The sequence below is a fragment of the Notamacropus eugenii genome, chromosome 1, assembly GCF_028372415.1.
Source record: "Notamacropus eugenii isolate mMacEug1 chromosome 1, mMacEug1.pri_v2, whole genome shotgun sequence".
Taxonomy (NCBI): Eukaryota; Metazoa; Chordata; class Mammalia; order Diprotodontia; family Macropodidae; genus Notamacropus; species Notamacropus eugenii.
This window is the reverse complement of record NC_092872.1, coordinates 139,110,094-139,136,435: the sequence shown is the minus strand read 5'-3', so window position 1 is coordinate 139,136,435 and position 26,342 is coordinate 139,110,094. Positions and strand designations below refer to the sequence as shown.

Here is a 26,342-nt window from a genome sequence, read left to right as displayed (position 1 = left end):
AATCAATCAACAAATTCCTCAGTGGTAGAAACTTCATTTTTAATTTGTATCTCTGGTGCTTATAGAAATGCTTGACACATAGTAAGTGCTTAATAAATACTTTATTGATGGGTTGATTGATGTAAACATACGCAAAATCTGAACAAAACAAATATAAGATAATTTGGGAAATGTGTGAAGTTATGAGTAACTCAGCACATCAGGAGAGGACTCTTGCAAAGTAGGAATCAGATGGAGGAGCTTGGAGCACACAGGGTTAACCATAAGGATGAAGGCACAAAGGTGAGAGTGAACCTGATATGTGATCAGGACAGCGCAGAGACCATTCTGGCAGGAGCCAAAGCTTTATGTTAAGGATCACAGGTGGTTGAAAAGATTAAGTTGGAGCCATTTGATGGAGGACTTACACTATGGACCCGATTTTCTATGTGTAGGGAACCCTTGTTGCTGCTTATATACAGGTGAATATCGTGATGGAAGCATTATTTTAGGAAGATTTATTTGGTGGTGGTATGGTGCTGTATCTATAATATTGGTAAGAGAAAGACTGGTTAGGGGCCTCTTAAAGGAATTCCATTGTAGTGCTGTCAGTATTTGGGTTGGATGATGGGAATGGGAATGGAAGGCTGGCTCCTCTTGTGGGAGAAGGATGCTTTTTCTTAATAGAATTCCCCTCTGGCAAGCCATTTTCATCATTAATAGGCAAGCCAATTTGGAAGGACATAGTATTTTTCTGAGAGGAAATACTGTTTAGTATACACATGTATGGGTGAGTATCTGAAAAAGGTTATAAAATTATGGGTGTTCAATGAGTGACATGAAGAACACTATCAGATTTCACTGATCTCCTACTTCTTTTCTTGGGGTGGGGAGAATTGTGTCTCCCTCGTGTGGGACACAAGTGGGAGAGATTATTAAGTAACTGATAAATTCTTTTCAAGGAGTTATAAAAGACTTCTGTTCATAAAAGGCAATAGTAAAAATCATTCACTAGCATCATAATAGTCTTTCTTTTGTAGAGGTTAAATCATCTGTTATAACAAGTAAGATCTTGTGACTTTCAGAAAACTCTTGTTCTTGAAAATCGTGGACATTATAAGGCTAGGGTTCCTTTAGGAAATGCCAGAAATGTTCATTTTCTGTGTATGTCTGGGGCTTGTGGGAAATTTCAGTAAAGTTGTTTGTTTTGTTAAATAATTAAATTATGGGCATGGCACTCTTAAACTTTTAATATTTGGTCTAAGGATATCCAGACAAACTGGTATTGTTTGGGTGTAGAACTGCCTTTGCAGATGAATTGTAAATTTGGTCATGTGCTTGATGGATCCTGGTTAAAACAGGAAAGCATGTGACCCACCTTACAATATCTTAGGGCCTTTGATAGAGGCAGCTAGGTGATAACAGTGGTTAGAGGGCTGAACACGGAGTAAGAAAGACCTGTGTTCAAATATGGCCTTAGATGTTTACTGGCTGTGTGACTCTGGCCAAGTCATTTAACCTCTGTCTCCCTCTGTTTCTTTGTTTGAAAAATAGCACCCATTATCAGAGTTGTTGTGAGGGTAAAATGAGATAATATTTGTAAAGTGCTTTGCAGACCTTATAAAGTTTTATATAAATACTAGATGTTATTATTGCCGGATTCCATGAATGGGCGCTAAGAGAAACTCCCTTTCTGTGCAGTGCTGCCTATAGTAAATGGTTTATTTTGAGGTCCTCATGTACCCCTCCCATTGGCCATAGCTTCTGACTTCACTAGTGATTTATTCTGATCCACACCCAGATTTAGACACTCAGGTTGGGGCCAGCTGATCTAGTGTGACGGACTGTCATTATCTTCTTGACAGATGAGGAAAAAAAATCACTACACTTCCTTCAAAGTTCTATCTTTGGTCTTCTGCCTGGCAGGGACTGATTTATGTGTCTACATTTCTGGAGGTAGATATTTGTTATTTCTTGTATTTGGGTCACTATTTACATGGTGATTATTTACCTCTTTTTGAATACTGGATACTACTTGATACTGCTGTCTTTTTTTGTTTTGATCCATGCTATGAACTGATCATATCTCATTCACAAGAAGAAGATTCCGGTGAGATTTGTAGATATGACTAAGGTACCCAGTCAAATCATAAGAAGAAAGGTGGTATTCTGACAGAGTCCTGGATTTGGATTCTGAGGACTTGACTTCAAATCCTGGCTTTGCCACTACTACTTCTGTGGCCTCAGTTTCCTCATCTGTAAAAAAGGGTAGGAAGAGATGGGCTCACTCTAAATCCCATAATTCTATGAGTAAGCCTCCCGCATTTCTGACATATGATCTCTGTTCTTTCTGTTTCTCCAGGAAAAAGCAAACATATTTCTCTAGGCAAGAAATGAGTAAAGATTATTTTGATTTGTCACTGCTTCTTAGGTTGGATTGTAGAACAAATTTGGCAGTTTTTGGTATTGACAGCAGTATAATTTATTGACACAGCCTCTTGTCTCTCTCCTTATTTCTTCTCACAGTCAATCTTATCACCAATCCTTGTTAACCTCTCCTGTGTTCATGTACATTTGACATCCATTGTGGGTATGAGTTTTTCTCAGTGGCATGGAAAAACAGTGACATGTTTTGAGGATGGTTGCAAATGATAAATTTTTAAGAACTCCTAGTCATTTAAGACAAAAAAAAAAAATTACTGGATGTTGACCCATGCCTTTAATCTTAGCTGCTGGGAGACAGAGGGACCTTGAGAGTTCTGAGCTGGAATGGGCTAATGGGCTTAGTTCACCCTAAGGACGGTATCAATCAATAGGGTGTTGGGGGTATGGGTAGGGGCAGCCTGCCTGAGGAGGGGCAAACCAGCCTAGCTTGGAAACAGAAAAGATCAAAGCTCGGAGCATCAATGCTGACCTGGAGTGAGACTGGGCTCGTATATGATCACTGAACTTCTCTAGGCTGAATGAGAAGGGGAGAATCAGCCTTTAAAAAAAACAAATGGCAGGATTGTTTTGTTTTGGGGGGGAGGGGGTCCTTTCAGCTTCTACTGACCCCTATTAGAGGGGCAAGGGAGAAGGGAATAACAAGCATTTAGCTCCCTACTATGTACTAGGCACTGTGCTCAGTCTTTACAAATACTACCTTTTCTGGTTTTCATAGCAATTCTGTGAAGTAGGTGCTATTATCCCCATTTTACTATTGAGGAGGCTGGGGCAGGTGAGGTTAAAGACTGACATTGGAGGTCTGATGCTTGGGGTCAAGTCCTGTTAGCTGTGTGACTATGGTCATGTCACTTAAACTCTCAGGGGCCTAAGGAACTCCTCTACCTCTGAAAGTTACAGATAAATTGCTGATTAGCACCAGTAGCAGGAGTTTCCACACCAGGAGTTCCACATACTGATAAAGTGCATGGACTCAGGCTCCCTCCCTTCTCCCCCATCCTACCCCCTCAAAAAAAATATAAAAAGCAGCACCAGTACTTCAGGAAGGGTGAGGGTTCTGCTTTAAAGGATTTTCAGATGACTGAGGACTTTGAAGGTGACCGCTGAGTAACTTCCAGGCCCAGCCACTTTTAAGGCTCTTTGGAATGATCACTTGAACTCTTTAGTTGTAGTAAAGACTCCTGAAGAGCTTGATGGTTATGGCTTATTTAAAATCTTGCTCAACTTGTTGGACGTGTTAGTGGCTCTGTGTGTGTGTGTGTGTGTGTGTGTGTGTGTGTGTGTGTGTGTGCGCGTGTGTGTACCCACAAAGGCACATGTTGACACAAGGTTTATGGTGCTGTTTGTAAAGTGAGGCTCCCATGTATGAGCGTGACAAACCTTGTTGTTGTTACTGTTTAATAGGGGCCTTAGAGGTCATTTAATCAATTGGAGGGTCATAGGATTGTAGAGAGCTAGAAAGTGATCTCAGAAACGATTTCCAAAATGAAATATTTGTAATGTGTTTTGCACACCTTAAGGCTCTATATAAATGCTAACTTATCATTATAATTATTATTGAATACAACTCATTTTACTCATGAGGAAACCAAGTCCCAGAGAGGATACCTAAAATGCCTGAGACCACACAGTTTATAGCCTAGTTTCTAAAGCAAGTCTTCTGACCCTAATTCAGTGCTCTTTTCATTCCACCATACTACTTAGCGTGCATGGGTACAAAGTGGCAAACCCAGGATTTAAACACAGGTTCTCAATTTTCCTTCTATTCAGCTACTCTCCCTTCCTCAAGTTCTGGCATTTCTAAAGCAGCAGGAAGCTGGAACTATTGCATTTTCTAGGTGGAGTCCTGCTTCCTACCTTATTCCTTGGAGGATTTCAAAGAGAGTGGAGATACTGAGCTACACAAACAAAGCTTACATGTCCTATTCACAAACTATGGGTTAGCTTCTAGAGTTCATGATAAGGGAAATAGCATCTTATAAATAGTCAGGAAGCTATTGTTTGTCAGGAATTTAAGAGGACACAATAAAACTGGATGAAGTTTACCAAGAAAGTTTGGACATATTTTTAAAAATGTATTTTTAATCAGACGTAGGGTTTAAAGATAGGTCAGTAATCCAGAGGGCGATTCTATGAATGTGAATGATCTTGTGAGATTCTGTGAATGGTCTTAACTCTAGCCTTAGACCTTGCTAAACTTCATTAGCTTCCTCAGAGATTCTAGATCCACTTTGGAACTAGGCCAGGGTCTTTGCCTTGTACCTGCAGTCTTGATCACTCAAACTCAACTCTAGACAAGAAACCTCCTAGATGTTGGTCTCTGAATCAGCTTTTTTTCTGCGCAGCCAGAGACCTGAATTTTTAATTGCCTGTTTTTCACCCCACCCCTATCCCCACATACTACTTTCTCCTCTCATTGTCTTCCATATTATTCTTTTCTATATCCTTGGCCTCTTTTACTTAATTTCTTTGGCTTTGTTCCTTTCTATTGCCTGACTACCACAGGTTTCTTTTCTAGGATGAGAGGTTGTGTAGCATAGTAGATAGTATTGACCTTGGAGCCAGGGAGACCTGAGTTTAGATCCTACTTCTGGACATCTACTAGCTGTGTGATCCTTACCCAAGTTCAGTTGAACCTCCCCTTGGCCTCCCTCCTAACTTCAGAGTGTATGGAGTGGGCAGCTGGATGAAAAAGCAGAGACAAATCAACATTACATCTCCCTCCCCTGCATGCCTGAACTGTTTTCATTTACTCAGCAAGAAGGTGGAAAAAAAGGAAAACACAAAGCAGTCCCTGGCAGAATACTTATTAATTAGTAGAACTAGATGCTACCCTGAATTTGTTCCAGAGAGCAATGAACAGGAGGGCATCTCCCCTAAGAGTCCAATGTAGTCACAGGTTTCCAGTCAGCAAAAGCCCGTGTCAGGGATATTTATCCAATGCTCAAGCAAGGGGAAGTGAATCAACTCTTTTTGGAATTTGCAAAATGCTTGAACTTGTCTATTTGTGTTCCTGTTTTGTCGAGTTTGTGTTTGTCCTGAACACAAGTCTCCAATCACTGGCTCAAGGGAATAGTGTGAACACTTCTAAATGAGTGCTTTGGCTAAGGGAAAATGTGCTGACTTCCAGTGAATCTGGTGTTGTCTTGAAAAAATACTGCTCTGCATTTCTTGGAGATGCTATTGTGTGTACTTTTAAAAACTGTACCAGAAAATAGGGCATATGGAGATAAAAAGCAGACTATTTTAGAAACAGTGGAAACATGTACCCGTTTAGCTACTGCAGTATTGTTTGCCTCTTTTGGAAGAATTTTCTTAGAATGATAATCAAATTTTCAGACTGAAGAAAGAACCTCAGGCAAGAGGAATGAATCTGAAGGGGGTTGGTTTTGCAGTCAGAATACCTATGTTTGAATCTCAACTGTCATTTCTTTTCTTTGTGACTTTGGGCAAATTACTTAATCTGTTTCCTCATCTGTAACATGAGAAAGCTGGACTAGATGGCCTTAAAAATTCCTCCTAGTTCTGAATCTATGATCCTGTGACCATCTAATCCAGAGACGACCCTTTGACTGACATTTGGCCCTGTAGGTCCTCAAGTGCAGCCCTTTGACTGAATTCAGTTCAGTAACAGTTGAGGACCTAGAGGGCAACATGTGGCCTCAAGGTCGCAGGTTTCCCACCCCTGACAATACCTTCAATGTATAGGTGAGCTGATAACTTGGAATATTTAGGAAATCAGGCCATTCTGCTTGTTATCTCTGCATGTACTCTGGGACTTGTTTCCTTACCTGGAATGACATTACATGGAAAAACATCTTCCCAGATAAAGGCCTGCTAATAAATAATTAATAGAATTAATTATTATATAGAATTATAAATAGGTATATTATCTAATTATGTTATATAATTATAACATAATTAATTAATAATAATTAATGATGACCTTCCCCCTACTTGGAATAGATTTCCAGTCTAGCCTTCTAGAACCCCTCATTTTTCCAATGGTCACTTCAGGACCACCTGTTAAAGGATGCTCATCCTGATGTAACCTTTCCTTTTCACCTCCCAGTTGTGTATTTCTCCATGAAGGTGTTATTATTTACTCTAGACTCATGACTTCATTGGTAGTTGGAATGCCAAGTGAGGAAATTTCTCCTGACAATGCAAATCACCAACTATTCTGCAGCTCAGAGAGGTGCCTACCTTGAGAGGACAAATGATTTGAAGACAAGTAATCAGTGTGTCAGAATTGGAATCTGGACCCACATCATCACTAATTATGAGTCAGGCCCTCTATCCACTAGCCCATTAATTCTTGATTTTCTCTGTATGTATCTTGTTTGTTTCCCTCCAGTGAAATGTAAACTTCTCAAGTTCCTGGACCACTTTAATCTTTTTCTTTGCATCTCTTCCACCTGACTTGTAGTATATGCATAATAAATGCTTGTCCAACGAATGAATGATTTGCTTCTGCTTTTAAGTCTTAGCTTTTTAACTGCACAGTGAATTTGTGGAGGGCAGGGAATTTCTCTTTTGGCATTCCTTAGGTTTGAGGTGCTTAATAATGGTTTTCTGATGAATGATTTCTTCCTTCACTTCCTTCCCCTTCTCCTAAGATCGTCTATTTGAAAAGGAGTTGTAAATTAAATTTTAATTTATTGTTCTTATTTCTAAGAGCTAGGGAGAAAGGACAGGAGGCAGAAGTTAGATCTTTTTCTGGAAGGTGTTCAAGAAGAAATTAAATTTACACTTGTGAACCAGGGGTGAATTACTACCGTGCTATTCTCCACAGACCTCTAGGTGGGAAGAACCAGGAATGGGGGACCACGTGGGTCAATATCAATTAACCTTAATTCTCTTCTGATACCCTCAAATATGTTTTCTCATATTACTCTTTATTCTCTTTGGCATTTAGTCCTTTTGTGTTAAAAATTTTTTTTTCTTTTATTGGGGAATTTTCTGTTTTAAGCACGTAGGAAACTGAGGATAGGGGTAGAAAGAATTGATATGTTTAACTGTTCTATAGTATGAAAGTGTGGGTTGCTGTTTCCAGAAGCAATCTCTTCACTCAAATCTTGGTTTAAAAAGGAGCTTCCTTTGTGATAATCTAGAAGATAAAGATAGGAAAATCATTGGACCTGTGATTTCTTTAGTTCAGGGAGCTATAGGATGAGGAAACTCATCTACCAATGCAGCTCAGCACTCTCTCTGTCATTTAGAGTCTAAGAGAGTTATCTTGAGTATTGGGTAGTTAAGTGTCAGGCCAAGAATCACGCAACTGATACATGTCAAAGGCCAGATTGGAATTCAGGTCTCCTGGTGTGAGACCAGCTCTCTCTGCTGTATACTACTGCCTACATAACTTAATGTAGTTGTTAAAATGGAAATGCTATGGATTTAAAAAAAAAAAGACAGAACAGAAAACTCGCTACCAAAGGAAACTTAGTGGATGGGTGTGAATTCTTTTGGGTGCGGGGGAGTGTTGACTGTATAATTCTGTTGAAGCTATTTGCCTACTAATCATGTGTTTTCCTCACTTACCTCATAAATTTATAAACAGATATTACTTCAAATCAAAGGTTGGACCATTTCTGACCTCATTATCTTCTCCCAGTAGAATGTGAGTTCCTTGAGGTCAGGGGCTGTTTCAAGTGTTTTCTTTCTGTCCTTAGCTCTTTACATAGTGCTTGCAGATACTAAGTGTTTAATAAATGTTTCTTGGATTAAGGAGGTGCTTAATAATGGTTTTCTGATTGATTGATTTCTTCATTCATTTCCTTCCCCTTCTCCTAAGGTAATCTAACTGAAAAGGAGTCTTAAATTAAATTTTAAGCCTGAATTTCTTGATTCAGATATTCAGAATATCAAACTTATATATTAAAAATAGAAAAATCTTTCAAAAAATTTGTAAAATCACAGTAAATAAGAGAGACTGGTAAAGACTGGAATGAAAGTCAGAAAAACTATTATTTGGGCTATCACTAACTTATTTTGCAATATGACTTTATTCAAGTCATTTCACTTTTCTAGATCTGTCTTCTCATCTGTAAAATGGGGTTAGGATTTCCAAGGTATCTTGTAGCTGTAGTACTCTCTTCTATCATCTCTTCAGTGATACTGAGTCTAATGTACTTGGTACATAACACTGATGTAGTGAAATGAATCAAATTCTGCAGAATCTGGGTGACAGGGGTTATCTTGCTCTTCAGAGGAAGGAAGAATAGGGAGGAAAATGCAATCCTTAATGTAACAGACCTCTCTTTTCCTTTGCTTAACTCCTTTAATGAATGATGGGATTCTATATTGTGCATCATGAAGAAAGCCAAATGTATGTATTCCTGGTTGTAAAATTTCAAAGTTTTGGATACTGAATAAAAATTATAAGATCATAGACTTAGAGGTAGGGATTCAGATGACATCTGACTCTACAGCCACATTTTATAAATGAGGTAACCGAGGTCCAGAGAAGGTAAGTGATTTTCCCAAGGTCATACTAATAATGGCTATGAGAACCAGGATTTGAAGCTATGTTCTCTGACTCCAGATCATCTAACATTCATCCTTCTGTACCACATACTTTCACAGTGGAGTACAACACTTCAAAAGATTTGTCGTTTAATTATTTTTTTAGTTTTCTTGATGTGCTTTGCTTTTACATTATAGTGACCTTTTCTGAAAGTACATGCAACATTTCACATCTTCAACACCCTTCCCACCTGTTTTTAAGAACTAAACAGAAATCTGTTTTTTTGTCTCTCTCTTTTACTCCCCTCTCCAATGAAAAAGAAAAAGATTTCTGGTAAAAAAAAAAAGTATGGTCAAGCAAAAGTGACTGTTATTATTAATATATTTGTGTGTATGTGTGCATACACATACATATATATTTATATGTATCTGTTTGTATGTATTTCTCATTCTGGGTCCTAACCAGGACTTTAAACATTCAGAGGTCAATCAGCAGTGAACAACATAGGACATCAGTGTGCCAATTTCCATAGCCCCTCCAATATTTATCATTTTCTGTTTTTTTGTTATCTTTGCTACTCTGAAGGATTACCAGGTAGAATCTCAGAACTGCTTTAATTTACATTTCTCTAATTTTTTAGTGATTTAGGACATTTTTTCATATGGTAAGAAAATAATAATAATATAATATATATTTTATATCCCCAAAATAGTGGTGTATCCATTTAGCAAATGTGTTTCATATTTACTCTGTGTTATAGAACTTCCCTAAAGACTGCTTATTATTAGAAGGATAGACTGTATTCTCTCATTCTTTTCCCATTGTGGTACATTGTGTCAGAGTACCCACTTCTGCAGCACTACCCAAGGTGGAAAGTATTAAGGTATTACACTCTAATATTGGACTTTGCCTTGTCCAAGGGCCAGCCTAAGCTTATTTGGAAAGACTCATCACTAATTTGTCTACAGGGTATTAAATTCTTTATCCAGAGAAAGTCATAGGAAGCTCAGAATCTGTGCCACAGTCACAGAAGTCTAGATCAAACATTGAGGATGAAGTTGATTTTTTGAACTTGATTTCATATATGAATAGATTTCATATAGCCATACAGCATCTTATTCACGTTACAATGAATCAAGGACACCTTCATGTGTAAACTAAACTGTCCTGTTTTTGTCCCTCCAGAAAGCTATAAGTCACATCACCAGATTCAAATATTTTTAATATTCCAGATTGTCTTTAAGGCAAGAGTTCTTAATCTCTGTGTGTGTGTGTGTGTGTGTGTGTGTGTGTGTGTGTGTGTGTGTGTGTGTGTGGTGTGTGTGTGGAAAACAGGTAAGAGAAAGGAAGGGAATAAAATATTCATCAAGTGCCTCTTCTGTTTCATGCATTTTCCAAAACACTTTATAAATAGTGATTTCTTGTATTCTCACAACAGCCCTGACAGGTAGAGGCTGTTATTATCCCTATTTTAGAAGTGAGGAAACTGAGACAGACAGAGGTTAAGTGACTTGCCTGGGGTTATGATTCCCTTTGATTGTCTACTCAAGCCTATGGCCTCTTTTAAGAATATTTTTAGATAATAAATACAATACATAATATTACAATGGAAATCAATTTTGTTGAAATAAAAGTTCACAGGACCCAGGTTAAGAAGTCTTGTTCTAGCCTAGGACATCAAATGGACTGGGGCTTTGGGGGTGATCCACTACCACTTTCTCCTCAGTTTACAAATCCATACTTTAAAAACACTTCCCAAACCTATTCATTAGCACCTCTGGGGCATGAAAGCTAGGACAGCCACTGAAGCAGCTGTATAAACAGAATGTGTTTAGCCAAGTCTCCCACATGTTGTTTGGTGCTGGTAAGCAATTCTTTTTCTCCACATATAGATGGGAATTAAGAAGAATGCAGTGGGAAAGGCCCAGATGGCATGAGGGCTTGCCCTTATAGGATCTTAAAGATGAAGGAGTGCTTTGTGCTTATAGCTTAATTCTTAATATGCACCACTAGGCCAATTTAAGCTGCCTTTAGGTGCTTAGTGTTGCTTTCCAAGTGTCCCTCATGAGACACATTTTGCAAAGCACCTATTGGGGTTCTAAGGAGTCAGCATTTCTGAAAGTACTTTCCAGCTTCAGACTCTGGGATGTATGTACTATCCGTGCCTGGAAAGATCTGATGAATGCAGAAGTTCAATTGAACTTCATAAAGAGAGAGATCTGAGCAAAACCAGCCTTTGCTTTTTAATCCCATCAAAAGTATAGAGAAGTACCCCGTGGGATTAAAACAAAGATGACTGTCAAAGGAAACTAAGAAATAAGAAAAGAATTGGCATCTTAGTAACATAACTCTTAGTGTTTTCTCCCAGTACTTGGACAGAAAATCTTATTTCTTATTTTCCTCTATAAATGCTAATACAACAAAAACCTCCAACTTGAGATTGACTTCCAGATTTATACAGGTGTGTCGAAACCTTGCAGTGGTATAGAAGTATAAGCTAAGCTATGAGGGTCTCCAGTTCTTTTTCTGTAAAATGAGAAGGTTGGACAGAACCAAGATATTTCCCTAAAATTCTGTGAACCTAAGAAGAAGAGAGAAGGTGAAGAGAATTAAATAATATGATTCAGTAGTCCCTTAAGAGTAGCTATTGGCACAGATCTTTTCCTTCAGCATGTACTACCTAGCCTTATTTCTTTCAAAGGAGAGCTCAAAAATCAATTCCTGTGCTACCTGTGAGCTAGTAACCCTTGTTCTCTTGAACCACAGAGGGGAAAAAAAAGAAGGAATATTGTTATCTACTCCTATTTCTCTACTCTGCCTCTCACAATTCCCTCTTTTCTCCCCCCCCCCCTTTTTTCTGGGATCATGCTTCTTTCTTTCTGTAGCAGAGAGAAGCCATCAGGCAAGAGTACTTCCATTTTATCTTGTCTTCACCTCTGAATATCTCATAAGACATATTCTTCCATCTCTAATAACAAGAGAGATGGCTCTCCTATTTTCCAAGATGAAATGCTTCAACCATTCCTTTATACTGAAATTTGACTATAAATGTTTGGTGACCTTTAAGTTTCTTTCTGGCTCTAAATCTGATCCTCTGATCTTTCCTGTCTTTAGACCATTGATTTGAACCCCTTCCTTTTACATATGAGGAAACTGAGGCACAGAGAAGTTCAGTGACCTGCTCAGTGTCACATTTGAGGCAGTATTTGAACTCAGGTTATCCTGAGCTGACTTTTAAAGCAAAAACCAAAAAGCCCTCTTTGTTTGACCCTAATGCTCCTTTTAGTTAACATCCTATTTCTCTCTTTTACTTAACTACCAAATTTCTCAAACAACTACAGTTTCTGCTTTTTTTTTGCCACCCCATATTCCACTGAAACCACATTCTTGAAGTCACCAATGACTTCTTCATCCATGAATTTAATTGTTCTTTTCTCATTCTTCTTGCCCTTTTTGTAATATTGAAACTACTGACTCCTTTTCACCTTCCATCTGCTCCTGTCATTATGCTTATCATCATCATAGATCATAATAATAAAAAGCCAATAAGTCTCTTACCCCCTCGGAAGCTTAACAGTTTAGTTAGGGAGACAGCTATGAATACCAAGTAGTCTTATGATAAAATGCCAAAATTAGTGGTACAAATGTGCTGTAGTTCTTGTTGGGCCACACTTGATTCAGGCTGATCCAGTGGTTCAGGTTCAGGAAAGGAATGAAACAAAACCCTCATTGACCATCCAACACTTAACAAAAAAAAAAGTTCACCTAACATGGAAAGGATACTTGATAAGGCTACAGTACTGGGATAGATGCAGTTGCCCTTATCTATTTGTCAAAACACTTGGTTAAAAGGGAATATTGATTCCCATATCTTTAAGGTTGTTCATCACTACAATATTATTGTCACCGTATAAATCTCTGTTCTGGTTCTGCTCAGTTCTTTCTGCATCAGTTGTTCATGTAAGTCTTCCCTGGTTTCTCTGAAACCATTCCCTTCATCATTTCTTACGACACAATATATTCTGTCACATTTGTATACTGTAACTTGTTCAGCCATTCTCCAATTGATGGGCAGTTTCTAATTCTTTGCCATTGCAAGAAAAGCTGTGAAACAAAGTCTTCTTTTAAAATGATTAATCTGTGTTATAGAGGATGGAACTTCTTTTCCTTTGGTTTCCATAATGTTACATTTTCCTGGTTCACAAAATTGCAAAGACTCAAGACTTAGAATGGTTCTCAGAGACCATCATATTTGTCTCATTAGATTGTGAGTTCCTGTTTTTTGCTCTTTTTGTATCACTAGTGGCCAGCAAGGTGCCTAGTTCAAAGTAGGCACTTAGTATCTATTAACTGACTAACTAATCCAACCTTTTCCTGGATAGGAGTACCTCCAAACAGTTTTCCCTATAAGTAGTCATCCAGATTCTGCATGATGATTTCCAGTGAATGGAAATTTCCCATCTCCTAAAGCAAGCCATTCCATTTTCAGATAGCTTTAGTCATGGTATTTCTTTCATTCGGTTGAACTCTGCTTCTCTGACACATTAATTCATTGTTCCTACTTCTGCCCTTTGGGAATCAAACAGAACAAAATGAATTCCCCTTCTACATAAGGAGACTTAAAGACTTAAGACTTAAAGATAGATGTCATGGCCCTCCCAAGTATTTGCCAGGCTAAATATTTCCAGTTCATTTAACTCTTCCTGGGATGGTATGCTAGCTAATAATCATGCCTAAGCCGGTTTAATGCCTAAAATGTGGCACTGCTCTAGATGTGGTTCGACCAGAGTAGAGTACAACTAGTCTTTAGCTTCCCTCATTCTGTGTCCTGTGTCTCTTTATGTAGCCCAAAACCAGGTAAACTTTTTTTGGCTTCCTCTGTCACACACTGTTGACTCTCAGTGAGTGAACAGTCCATTAAAACTCCCAGATCTTTTTGACATGAGTTGTTGCTTAGTGATATTACCCTAGATATATACTTGTGAAACTGATTTTTTCAACCCAAATATAGGTCTTTTTATTCTTCTCTATTTAGTTTTCTCATATTAGCATAACCTTTTAGATGGGTAAGGTCCTTTTGGATTCTGTGTCTTCTGGCATGTTGGCTATCCTTCAGAGCTTTGGATCATTTTCATATTTAATAAGCATGTCATTTCTATGTTCTCTTTCTGCATCTCTGACATTTCCTTCTCTGATGGTTTCTTCTTTTTGTATAGGACTATTTTCTGCTTGATGATGCTCGTCTCCTTTAGATGCCTCATCCATTTAGATGACTTAGACTGTTAACCTCCATTTGAATGATTCCTGAATCTTTATCTTGGTATTCTACTTCTGAATTTTCAATTACCTGTAGGACATCTCTACTTCAAAGACCTGTCATTATTCTAAAAGTAACATTTCTATTAATGGTACCATTGATTTCTCAGTCACCCTTCTGCTCCTCCATCTCATCTCTCTTTCCTCCATATCTAAAAATACTAATACCTGATACTTAGATGACATTTTAAGATTTATTTCACAAGTCCTTAGGATTCTTCTTTCAAAGTCTTTGTCACATCCATTCCTTCCTTCCATTCATTCCTGTTGCTATCATCCTAATTTACTTAATGTCTGGTTTAATACAAACTGTCCCTGTAAGATCTGGAATTCCCCTGACTAGGGAACCCTGTACCTTCCCTATAACTGTGGAGTGAGTTTGATACCAAAGAAAGAGGCCAAGAGATTCCAGATTGATTATAGGAGTTTAATCAATCATTATAAATATTTACAAATGGGCAATCTGGGGTGACTGCCAGATTATTCAATGGATTCCCATGAAGATTCCCAAATTTCCATGGTAATTATAGAAATCAGACAAAAAAAAAAAAAAAGGGAAGAAGAGCCATAGGGTGTTTCACTGCAGATTAGTGGATATTTTGAGTTTTTTTGCTTAGTTAATGTTTTGGCTAACATTTTAGTTTATTCTTAGTATTGAATCTGGTTCCCAGATATTTAGACATTTAACCAAGTGCTGTTGGGAAAATGCCCAGGCACTCAAGATTGGTTACTAGTCATGTACTGGTCATCGTATCTAAGTTAGGACTTTTTGACAAGTCACCATGTCTGCGTTTCCACCTTTCACACAGTTTAAGTTAACGACTTTTCAATTTTTACTGTGTATTATGACTTTTCCCCAGTCAGGACCCCACAGTCTGCACAGTTCCATTTCAAGCACTAAGACTTCTGGGATACTAAGTACAGTGGTCTACTTGCCTCTTTACCTTCAATTCCTCCCCATTTTAGTCCTCCTTGTATGGTGCTGTCAGTTTCATGCCATACTTATTCCTCCAAAATCATTCACCTAAATTGCACTGCATATAGGAAAATGTTCGACCTCATTAGCATGACATTCAGGGTCATTCATAGTCTAAATCCATAATTAACTTTCCAGATTTACCCACTAATATTGATTTTTGCATTTTTTTGGAAGCTGGTAGCATATAAATCCTTAAAAAAAAGTCTCCTACACAAATACTTCAAGTCAAATGAGTTTATTAGTTATACCTCAAACATGCTTTCTGTTTCTCTGCTTCCACAGTTCATGCTCTTTTTCCCTTACTAAAAGGTCTTTGATAAGACCCAGTTAAACTCTACCTCTTCTAATTCTTTCAAGAAACCATCCCTTACTTTTCCAAATTCTGGTAACATCTACTGAGTCTTCATTTAGTTGGCCTGTTATCATATACTGCCTTGTATCTTTTCTCCTGTTTTGAAATGATACTTAAAAGTCTTGTGATTTTAATAAAGCAAAAACAACTTGTCCCAGCTTATTGCATCCCCCCCGCAATAGATCTAAATTCCTTGATGATGGAGACAGTATCTTATGACTCCCCTTCTCTCCTTCCCAGTTCTTGTTTAGTGCAATGTCTTGTGCATAGCATGTCTTCAAATATATGTTTTATCAACTTGATATCTTAATTTTACTGGCTGAATTAGTTTCAGTCTAGGAATTTGGAGAACCTTTGGAATATAGAGGGATGATTCTACTCTTCTGTCCACCATCCTCACCATTTAATAGTAAACACTCTCTAAATGGACGATTTTGTGGTAAGCCATTGAGCATGCTAGAGAAATAGCTAGCGCACAAAACTTACCGATCCTGGTGAAGTTCATGAAAGTTTTGTTTTTGTGTATGTGTGTAGTTGATTGAGGCCCTAGGAACTAGAGGCATAAGATATAATATAAGATATTAGTGTTGTTCTAATTTATGCCTCACTTCAGGTGTGTTAATAGAATACAATATAATTTATCTAGATTATCTTCAGTTTCAGATTAGCTTGTGGAAGCAGCAGCATTGAATATCACTACACAACTTCCCCTTGCCCTTTTTTTTAATTCTCATGCTTGATGTGTCAGAGATGTTTCACTGGTTTTTCATTCTCCCCCAAGGATTTGGAGCAATAGTTGCAAGATCATAGTCCAGATCCCTTCCTCAGTCACTTCTAAGCTGCATGACCCTATGCAAGTCACATTATCTGCTAATAGTCCCTACCGTCCAGCGTTGTTCTAAGGATAAGATGAAATAATATTTGTAAAGGACTATATAAATGTTAGCTATTATTAATAGTAGTAGTGAGGAGGAGAAAAGTTGGTAGATATTATTTATCCTTCCAAATCTACATTTTGGAATATTTAAGCATTGTAATTGACTGCTGAGGTAAAAAGGAGAAAATGAGGGAGAATGAACGGGAGAGGAATCTAATTCATTCCCTGCCTGATTTTTCACATTTTATCAGACTCACTCTAATGACCTTGACTGGGTTCTGATAAATTTTCAGAACTCCAGAAGCTCACTCTTCCTCAAAGATGGTCCTTATAACCATTTAGAGAAGGGGATCAGGGAATGCAATTTTAGCAAATGACAGAACCAAAGAGTGTCATTAACTTTATGTGTAGCCTGAATTTCTGACTCATTTCAACTCTTCATCATTGATCTCCAGATACTACTGTCTGTATAGGTACATTTAATGGTAATGACTTTGCTTTGGTATTTCATTTATTGGGAAGTACTAAAGTCAATGTATAAAGTGGTTCAGCTGTCAATTCCGTGGGGCTTGAATAGACGACTGGAACACTGTCCCAGCTGTCTTTAAAATGAACCTATGATGTATAAGAGCATATAGGCATAGAGGTACATTTTAAATAAATAGTGCTTATATTCCAATACAGTGTTTACAGGCTATATAATTACATAGCTATATTGAATAACTCTGACTACGACTGCCTATCAAGCTAATCATTTTATCTTTGGAAATATTTAAACCCTGTTCAGATTCTGTTGATAGATTTTTTTATTTTTTCCTAAGTATTACAAGCCAATATACCTATGCTTCATTTTGGTTTCAGAACTCTTATTTTAACCTTCCATTCCCATCTGTTTGGGAATGCAAGTTCACAAATTCAGAGTTAATCACTGTGAACAGACTCCTTTTTGCAAACTGATGCCAAAACACATCATCATTTTTTTGCAAAAGCCTGAGGCTGCTGAAATTTCATAGAAGAGGCAAAGGACGTGGAAAAAACCACTTCAACAACTTTTAGATGATTAAAAATTATAGTAGGTGAATGTTGCCAAAGTTTGTTAAAAAGTCTTGAAATTCCTACCTTGCTTTTTCAGACACAATTCAGTACTTTCCAATTCTTCTCCCCATCTTGAAACCTTGAAACTTCTCCCAATGTTGAGGGTGGGAGGATGGAGGAAGGGGACAGGATAGAACTTGGTGAAGCCCAGAAGTGTTCAGAAAAAAATCATGGTATTTTGTTTCTTGGCTGCTTAATTGTTCCTTTCCAAACTTTTTCATTTCTATTGAGTGAACTACCATTTATTTCCTTTTAGGATATGCAGGCTTGCAACCTGTGCAGCTCTGACTCTTCTCTACTCCCTCAGGCACTCTATCAAATCATCTGCAAATTCTTATTGATTCTACTGCCACAACATGACGCCTTTTCTCCACTCATATAGCTAGCCACCACTATGGTCCAAGCCCTCATCACTTCTCATTTGGAACTGGTCTCTCTGCCTCCAGGTTCTTCTCTAGTAATCCATCTTCCATATAACTGGCATGATGATCTTCCAAGGACGTAGTTCTGACCGCATCCGCTATCCTGTTCAAAAACTTCATGGTTCGTCATTTCCTTAGGTTCGTCAAATTCCTCAGACTGGAATTGAACACCCTGTACTGCATGACTGCAGTATTTTAGACTTATTTGACACTCCTCTTTCTCATACAGTCTGGTATCCAACACAATTAGACTACTAGCTGTTTTCTAACCTTTGATGATTCATCTCCTGCCTCCATGTCCTTTAGCACAAGCCATCCCCTTTATGTCTGGAATGTATTTCTTGTTCACCTTTTCATGTCTGTCAATCCTTTTTGTCTTTCAATACTCAGTTTAGTTACCATCTTCTCTGTGAAGACTTCCCTTATCTCTCCTAGTTGTTAGGTTTTTTTGCCTTAAATTACCTTACATATTTAATCTGTGTAGAATGAGTAGGCTATACCATATTGTCGCTTTCTGATTTTTTTTCCTGAACACTTCTGGGCTTCACCAAGTTCTATCCTGTCCCCTTCCTTCATCCTCCACCCTCAACTTTGGGAGAAGTTTCAAGATAGGGAGAGAAATTGGAAAGTACTGAATTGTGTCTGAAAAATCAAGGCAGGAATTTCATGACTTTTTAACAAACTTTGGCAACCTTCACCTACTAGCTGTCTTGAACAAGAGAAGCAAGGATGTCATGAGAAAAATATTTGAACAGAAAAGATGTTTGGTCATTTAGCTAGAAGGGGAAAGAGAGTTCATAAACTATCTTCCCTTACAGAGCTAAGGTGCTCCATAAGCATCCAGGAAGTATCAAGAAATATAAAGAAAGGTCTCTAGAACATTAGATCATTCCTTCCACCCCTAACCCAGCCACGTCAGACTTATTGGAGAACATGTACAAGAGTCACATAGGATAATGTTGTCATCTTCACCATTTGCAGAAGGATCTATATTACATATCTTTCCCTTCCCTTAATATATCTTAATCCTTCTCTCCTTCCATTAAAATGTAAATTTCTTGAGGCAGCGGACCTGGTACCTAGGAGAATCTGGAACACAATTGAGAAATGTTGCATGAAGTTCTTTTGAACTGTGCAGCTTCCTAGGTGTAATTAAACACTTGAATTGAATGTTTTGCATGTTATAAGCTTTCTAGACAATACAACTTATACTTTATTGCTGGAAGTTTTAAAGTCTTCCAAAGGCTTTACACAAGCAAAGAAAACAATTCCTGTGGGAACGAGTCCTGTGGGAACAGTTTTCTCCTTCTGGAAGAGGTCAAGTTAGCAAAAGAGTGTTAGGATTCATGACAGTTAGGCTTAGTTTCTGGGTTCAAATCCTGACTCGCATACTTAATTGACTGTTTGATCATGAACAAAGTACAAGTTTCCTTGAGGATAATAACTCATAGATCTAGTTCGGAAGAGACCTCGAGGTCATTTAATCCAATCCCCTCACTTTATAGGTAAGGAAATTTAAACAAAGAGAAATTGAAACTCACACAAATAGTACGTAATAAAGGAGGTTCTGAACGTTGGTCTTCGGACTCCAGAGATTCTGGCACTGTGTTACCCTGTTTGCCCACCTCACAGACCTGTGAGAAGCGTACTTCTTAAGCATTATTAAAAAGCCATAATTTGAATTATTATTTTCATGCTATGTGTCTGCAGAAATATTTCTTGACCATTTTTGCTGATAGGAGTTATAATATATTTGTAAGGAGGTGATCAGTGTCAACCACATGTATAACTGGAATAATGAAGATGAGTGAATTTGAGAGAATGTCTCATGAATAGTTAGAACTTTAGATCATGCTGTGTCTATCTAAGTTAAAGTAGTTAAATCTGTCCTAGCTTCATGAATATCACTTTCTGTATTATGTATAATAACAATGATTTTATCCCAAAGGGCACTTCAACATGTACAGCAGAACTTTACAAATGCAAATGGCTTTTACTAGCAAAGACAGATTTCAATTGCCTTGGAATAAATTGAATCATAATGTAAGCAAACTACACATGCAGTTTCTCAATTGAACTGAGAACTGGTTGAAATCATTTAGAGATAGAAAACAGCAAACTCTTGCGCAGAGTTCATTTTAGAAAGCCAAAGCTACACAGCCAGAGTAACAATAAACTTGTTAAACAAATGTACAGCATAGTACATCACTTCTACTCCTGCACTCTGTGATCCAGTGAAACTGGTTTCTGTTTTTCACACAGGATTCTCTGTCTGCCATCTCTGTGACTTTGTAATGATCACCCCCTGTACCTGAAATGCATCTTCTTTTCACCTCCAGAATTCTTCCCTTCCTTCAAGACACAGATCAAGTTCCCCTTTCTACATAAAAGCTTTCATGATCTCCCCACCACCACCACTAGTACCCTCTTTCCCAAATTACTTTGTATTTAATTGCTGTGTTTATATTTGTTCTATTTACGACTCTATACGAGCTCATTGTCTATATTTTTAGAGTAGAATTTGGTCTTTTTTTTGTATTTTTATCTCTAGGGCCTGCTACATACTAAGCTCTCAATAATGTCAGTCAATAATTGTTTACTGATTGAACAAAAAGAAGTGATAAGGGTAGAGTGGGAAGGGCTGGGAACTACCCTGCTTCTCTTTTTCCCTTTGCCAGCTGAATGGTCATGTTCAGTCAGAGCATCTCAGCTTCCCAGCGTCCAGGAGGGTTCTAACGGCTTCTTTGTACATCATTTCCATAGAGTGTTGCAGTCCTGGCTCATCAGAGTAGCACCTCGCAACCAACTCAGTTAGGAACAGAAAACCAAGTGAAGGCCCTTGTTGAAGAAAATGAGAAACTACAGGAAAAAATCAGAGAACTAGAACTGAGCATGATGCAACTTCAGACACGGGTTGATGAGATGAAATTAGATGAAGTCAAAATGAAGGAAAAACTAAAGAAATGTGAGGTAAGGATCATTGGGGCAAATCATGGATTTAGTGACATCTGTTCTTTATTCCCTTTCCCCTGTGTGTGAAGGGGAGGGCAGTGGTCTGAGGTGGGAAGGGATTTAAAATCATAATTTACCAGTGAGAAGCAGCATCAGAGTCCTTTGTACAAGGAGCTGTGTAAATGTGAAAGTAGTTCTAAACAGTTATGGGAATAGTGTTGATATAGGCTCTGTGTGTGTGTGTGTGTGTGTGTGTGTGTGTGTGTGTGAGAGAGAGAGAGAGAGATACAGATGCATGTTCACAATAAAACTTCACCTATGAAGAGATCAGGTCTCAAATAGCCTCAGCTTCCTGGATCAGAGCTATGTACAGAAGTAAAAGCATCTTGAGCATCTGCAGTATCTATCATGATGTCCACATACTTAAAGCTCATGTGCTTCAGTCCATAGGAATGAACCTTTAGGTTTTCTTCTTAGTCTACTTGAAAGACAGAATGAAGAATGATCTTGGCTATCTCATTTGCCAACACCGACTAGTTTTCGTAAGGGAAATGGTATTGGGGAAAGGTCTGGAGTGGGGAGGGAAGGAACCTGGTCCCCTCCTAGTAGTGGTAACCATTAAGGAAGGGGAGAGAAAAGCTAAATAAAGCGGGCGTATAATTGCATGCATAGTAGCAGTACCTACAAATGGATATTCCCATTTACAACCCTCAATAGTCAATTAAAGGTTATGTGTTTGGTTTCTCAGTGCTCTTGCCTTCAACGAAATTTTGCTTTGTCTGACTGTGTCAATAGATATAAACAGGAGAGCTACTGCTATTTGTTGGGGGCCATCTTGGACTCAGTTGCAGCATTCTGTGATAATACCCTTCATTGTATCTGCTGTCTTCTCCTACCCTTGGTGCTTTCATTATCCCATAGTGACAGTTTCACTTGGTCTCAACTGTTTTGTCCCCTCTTTTTTTATTATAGGAAGAAAAGCAGCAGCTAGAAGAAGCCCTTTTATGTGCCAGAGACCAAGAAAAGGAAATGCTGTCAGCAAAAAGGCTCCTGGAAAATCAACTAGAGGACATTCAGGTAAAAATGAGGGGATGCTCTTTTTAATCTCTCTGTGATAAAGCCCCAGATAAATTATGGCCAAAGAATGTAAAGAAATTGTTTCATATTTCCTCCTTCTCTTGCTAGAAGGATCCTCACCATCCTTCAGCTATCCTTCAGCTATAATGTCATGACAACTTTTAATCTTTTCTCTGGCTGTTCTCCTGAAGTGTCATTTAGAAGTCAGATCCTTAGAAATTTGACAGTTTTCTGTAGGTGAAATGGGAATTTTGTGGAAAGGTCTACATGATCATTCCCTAAATCTGTCATGGCAGTCTTTTAAAACAAGCCTCTGAGAAATTTGTACTAGACCACAAGACTACAAAATGAGTTATCACAAGAATTTTAATTGAAACTAGGGAGCTGCTGCCACCCAAAGTCTCTTGTTCTGAGTATATTAGGATGTTTTGGTAGATCAGAAAGCATAGTTTGAAAGGTATTTTCTAAAGTTAGAATTTCATATATTGACCCCTGTATAATTTTATCTTGTGTTTTATGAAATCCTTTTCAACCTGGGCCCATGATTTTAAAAGAAACAACACTTGAAACGACCCTCAGGCAAGTAGTATAGTTTCTGAGCACTGAAAAGTTGATGCTTTGGAGACTTGTAGAGAAGGAAGAGTTGCTGGATGGTTTTACTTGTGAAAAAATATAACTTCAGACACATGAGAGTGCTAAGTGGTGAGAAACATTCAGAGACCAACTTAAAAACAACTCTTTGTAGCTGGGAAAGACAGTGCATATGGTGATTCTTCTCACACTCTAAGCACAAGTTCAGAGAGTCTGGAAATCAGCAGTTTTACTTGTTCTTTTTGGCCTGGTCTTATGTAGTTCAACAATTGTTCTTTCAGTGCTTCTCCTGTGCAAGGCACTGTACTAGCCTGTGGGTATAGAAAGATTGAAAACGAGGGCAGATTTTCACTGAAGGAGTTTTCATTCTACTCTTGGAATGTGAAATGAAACCAGATAAATATAAGAGAATGTAGGGGATGAAGACAGGGAAGGTAAGGGTTCAGACAGCCCTCTAGGAATATTTCAGGAGGGGGAGAATGCTAACCTCTGGGGAATATCAGGGAAGAATTGACAGTGGGGAGGTAGCCCCTGACCTAAGCCTTGGAGGAATATAGATTCTAAAAAGGGGAGATGAAGATGGGGAGAACATTTCTGGCATAGGAGATGGTTTGGGTTACCACGTGAAGGGCCTGTCAAGTTTGGGGAACAACTTATACCCCAGTTTTGCTAAAAATAGCTTGAAGGGGAATAATTTAAAATAAGTTTGTAAAGGCCACCCTTGGCCAGATTATCGAGTGCCTTAAATAGCAGAGTGAGGAGTTTACATTTTGCCCTAGAGGCAAAAGGGAACCAAGCAGGGAGTAGGAAAAGTATTTTGACTATTATAAATACCCAAATTAACTATAAAGGACACAAGAAAGACACTAACTCTTTCCAGAGAAAGAAATGATAAATAGAAATATGTATAGAATAATTTTACATATATATGTACAAATATGAACATATACATATATGTACAAATATATATATATGTATATATATACATATATATACCTATTTGTGTATAATGGTAGCCACCTTTATGTCAGTGTAGGGGAGGGAAAGAAAAAAGGAAAAAAGAAATTTACATGATAATTTTGTTGCATATTTGAAAGGAATTGCACATAGTAGATTTACAGTTTTATGTGCAGTCATCTTTTTATTGTACTATGTTATGGAATTGCTTGTTTTATTCCATAAATTAAAAATAAATCAGATTTTAAAAAAAAGAAGTGATACTATCAGGTCCAAACTTCAGGAACATTATTTTGAAATCTGTATGACTTGGAGAAGGGAGAGATTGGAGGCAGAAAGGCCAATTAGGAGACTAGTTTAATGATCTTAGGTGATAGGTAATAAGGGCCTGAACTCAAGTAGTGGCTCTGAATAGAGAGAGAGAGAAATATATAATATGTTATGAAGATAAAATCAATAGAGCTTGGTAACTGATTGGATATTGGGAGTTAAAGTGTAGGGAAAATCCATTGTTTATAGAGTTTTGAAATTTGCAGACTAGCAGGGTACCCTCGGTAGAAATAGGGAAGCTTAGAGGAGGAACAATTTTAGGGGAAGATGATAAATTCAGTTTTGAACCTATTTATTTCTTCAGTATGGGAGGGACAGACAGCCAAGTAGGACTTTCTAGCAGACAATTAATTATTAATGTGGAATTGAGAAGAGATGGAATAAGGCTATATGCATAGATTTGGGAGTCATCCTTGTAGAGCAGAGATCCTTAACCTAGGGTACGTGGATTCTCCTAAGGGTTGATGGATAAATTTACCTACCCATGAACTTGGATGGGAAAAAATGTTACATATTTATTTTCATTGATGTCTAAAATGTAACATTTCCTTCAATTATTTAAAAAAAAAAATCTTAGAAGAGGTCCATAGGCTTCCGAAGGCATCCATGATACAAAAGTTAAAAAAGTAAAGGAAAGAAAAAGATAAAGCTCTGGTGTAGAGGAACCTTTGGGAACAGATGAGATCACCAAGGAAAGAACAGAAGAGGACTTAGAACTGAACCTTGGAGGACACTCATGCTTATGGGGCTGGAGATGAATAATGAGGCCTCAAAGGAAACTGGGAAGGTAGGAGAACTAGGAGAGAGTAGTATCACAGAAGCCAAGGGGAGTTAGAGACTCTCCAGGGTGGGGAGGGGACTACTGGCAGCGTCCAAACCTGCAGAAGGGTCAAGAAAGATGAGCATTGACGAAAGGCCATTGAATTTAGAATTAAGAGCTCATTGGTAACCTTTGAAAAGAATAGTTAGAAAGAGGGGTCTGAGCACAAATGACAAAGGTCTAGGTAGTATAGAAGTGACTAGGTGTTCGTCCTTCGTTTGGAAGAAGACCTTGCCATCAGAGAAATAATGACATGACTTGCACTTGACTCTGTTTTGAGTGAGGGAGGGCTGTGCAGGTCACCAGCCTCACTTCTCCTTCAGAGCCATCTGAATCCAGTGACCAGATATTCATCAGGATGACTGAAGATGACCTAGGATGAGGCAATGGGGGTTGTGACTTGCCCAAGGTCACATAGCTAGCGAGTGTCAAGTGTCTGAGGTAAGATTTGAACTCAGGTCCTCCTAACTCCTGCACTGGTGCTCTATCCACTGCACCACCTAACTGCCTAGTGACTAGGTTGTTAGTAGTGCAAAGGGGTGGGGTGGGGAGAGCTGAAGAACAATAGCTTGCGGGAAAGACAGGATTAATTGAAGGCTTTCAAGGGTAGGAGAGACCTGAGCATGTTAGAGCAGCTCAGAGAAAAGCCAGTAGATGGGAAGAAACCAAGGATGAAAAGGGAGACAGAGAGAAGGAATGATAAATGGAGCAAAAGATGAGAGAGGACTTAAGAAGATTAGCCTTGGCAAGAAGACAAGTCACCCCATCCTTTTTGTCTAGGGCACAGGACAGAATAGGTAGAAGAGACCGAAGTTTTGAGTGGTTGAATAGGGGGCCATCAGGTGTTTCGGTAGGTGAGGGTGTGTGGGGCAGATGGTCACACTTTTCTTAGCAAAGTTGGAGGCAAGATCATTGATTGAGCAGATCTTGATTCTGAAGTTGCGTCCGGCCTCCCTGGCTTTTCTTTGTTTTATTTTTTATATTGAACTTTTCTATGAACCTTTACCCATATTTAATTTTTAATTAGTACTCTCATGATCTAATTGTTTTATTGCAGCCAGTAACTTTTTCTGACTTTGTCAGATGAAATGCTGTGGCTGTTGTTTTCAGTTTTCAGAGCTGTTCGTTTGTGTTTCACTAGCTCTGTGACCTTGGGCAAGTCACGTAACCTCAATTGCCTCATCCTGGAACATCTCCAGTCATCCTGATGAATGGTCACTGGATTCAGATGGCTCTGGAGAAGTGAGGCTGGTGACCTGCACAGCCCTCCCTCACTCAAAACAAAGTCAAGTGCAAGTCATGTCATTATTTCTCTGATGGCATGGTCTTCTTCCAAACGAAGGACGAACACACAGTGTGTCTGTAAGAGTCAACGGGCTAATTTCTTTTTTTAAAATTTTTATCATTGTCGTTTTTTAAATGTTACCTTCATTTTCAAATATCTATGTCCCCTTCTTCCCCAACAGGGAATCATCCCTAGCAATAAAAACAATAGGAAAAATGAAACCCTGCAGTTCAGGAAAACATATCAGCTGGGTCTGACATGGTATGCTGTATTTTAAACCCAGAGTCATCTGCAAAGATGATGCATTTTCCGATTTCTGCTTGAGAGTTAGGTTTGGTCATGATAATTACACAGCACTGAATTTTTTCCTCCAGTAGTTAAATTTCACTAACCATTTGT

The 26,342-nt window shown here is 38.3% G+C and overlaps 1 protein-coding gene across 4 annotated transcripts in view; it reads left to right on the top strand.

The window, feature by feature from the left end:
- Positions 1–26,342, top strand: part of CGNL1 (cingulin like 1) — a 199,736-nt gene that overhangs the window by 135,915 nt on the left and 37,479 nt on the right. For all 4 annotated transcript variants that reach the window (XM_072615748.1, XM_072615749.1, XM_072615755.1 and 1 more), the window contains exons 9-10: positions 20,695–20,901; positions 21,856–21,960. In XM_072615748.1, coding sequence (XP_072471849.1) covers positions 20,695–20,901; positions 21,856–21,960 — 312 coding nt within the window. The remainder of the gene's footprint in view (positions 1–20,694; positions 20,902–21,855; positions 21,961–26,342) is intronic.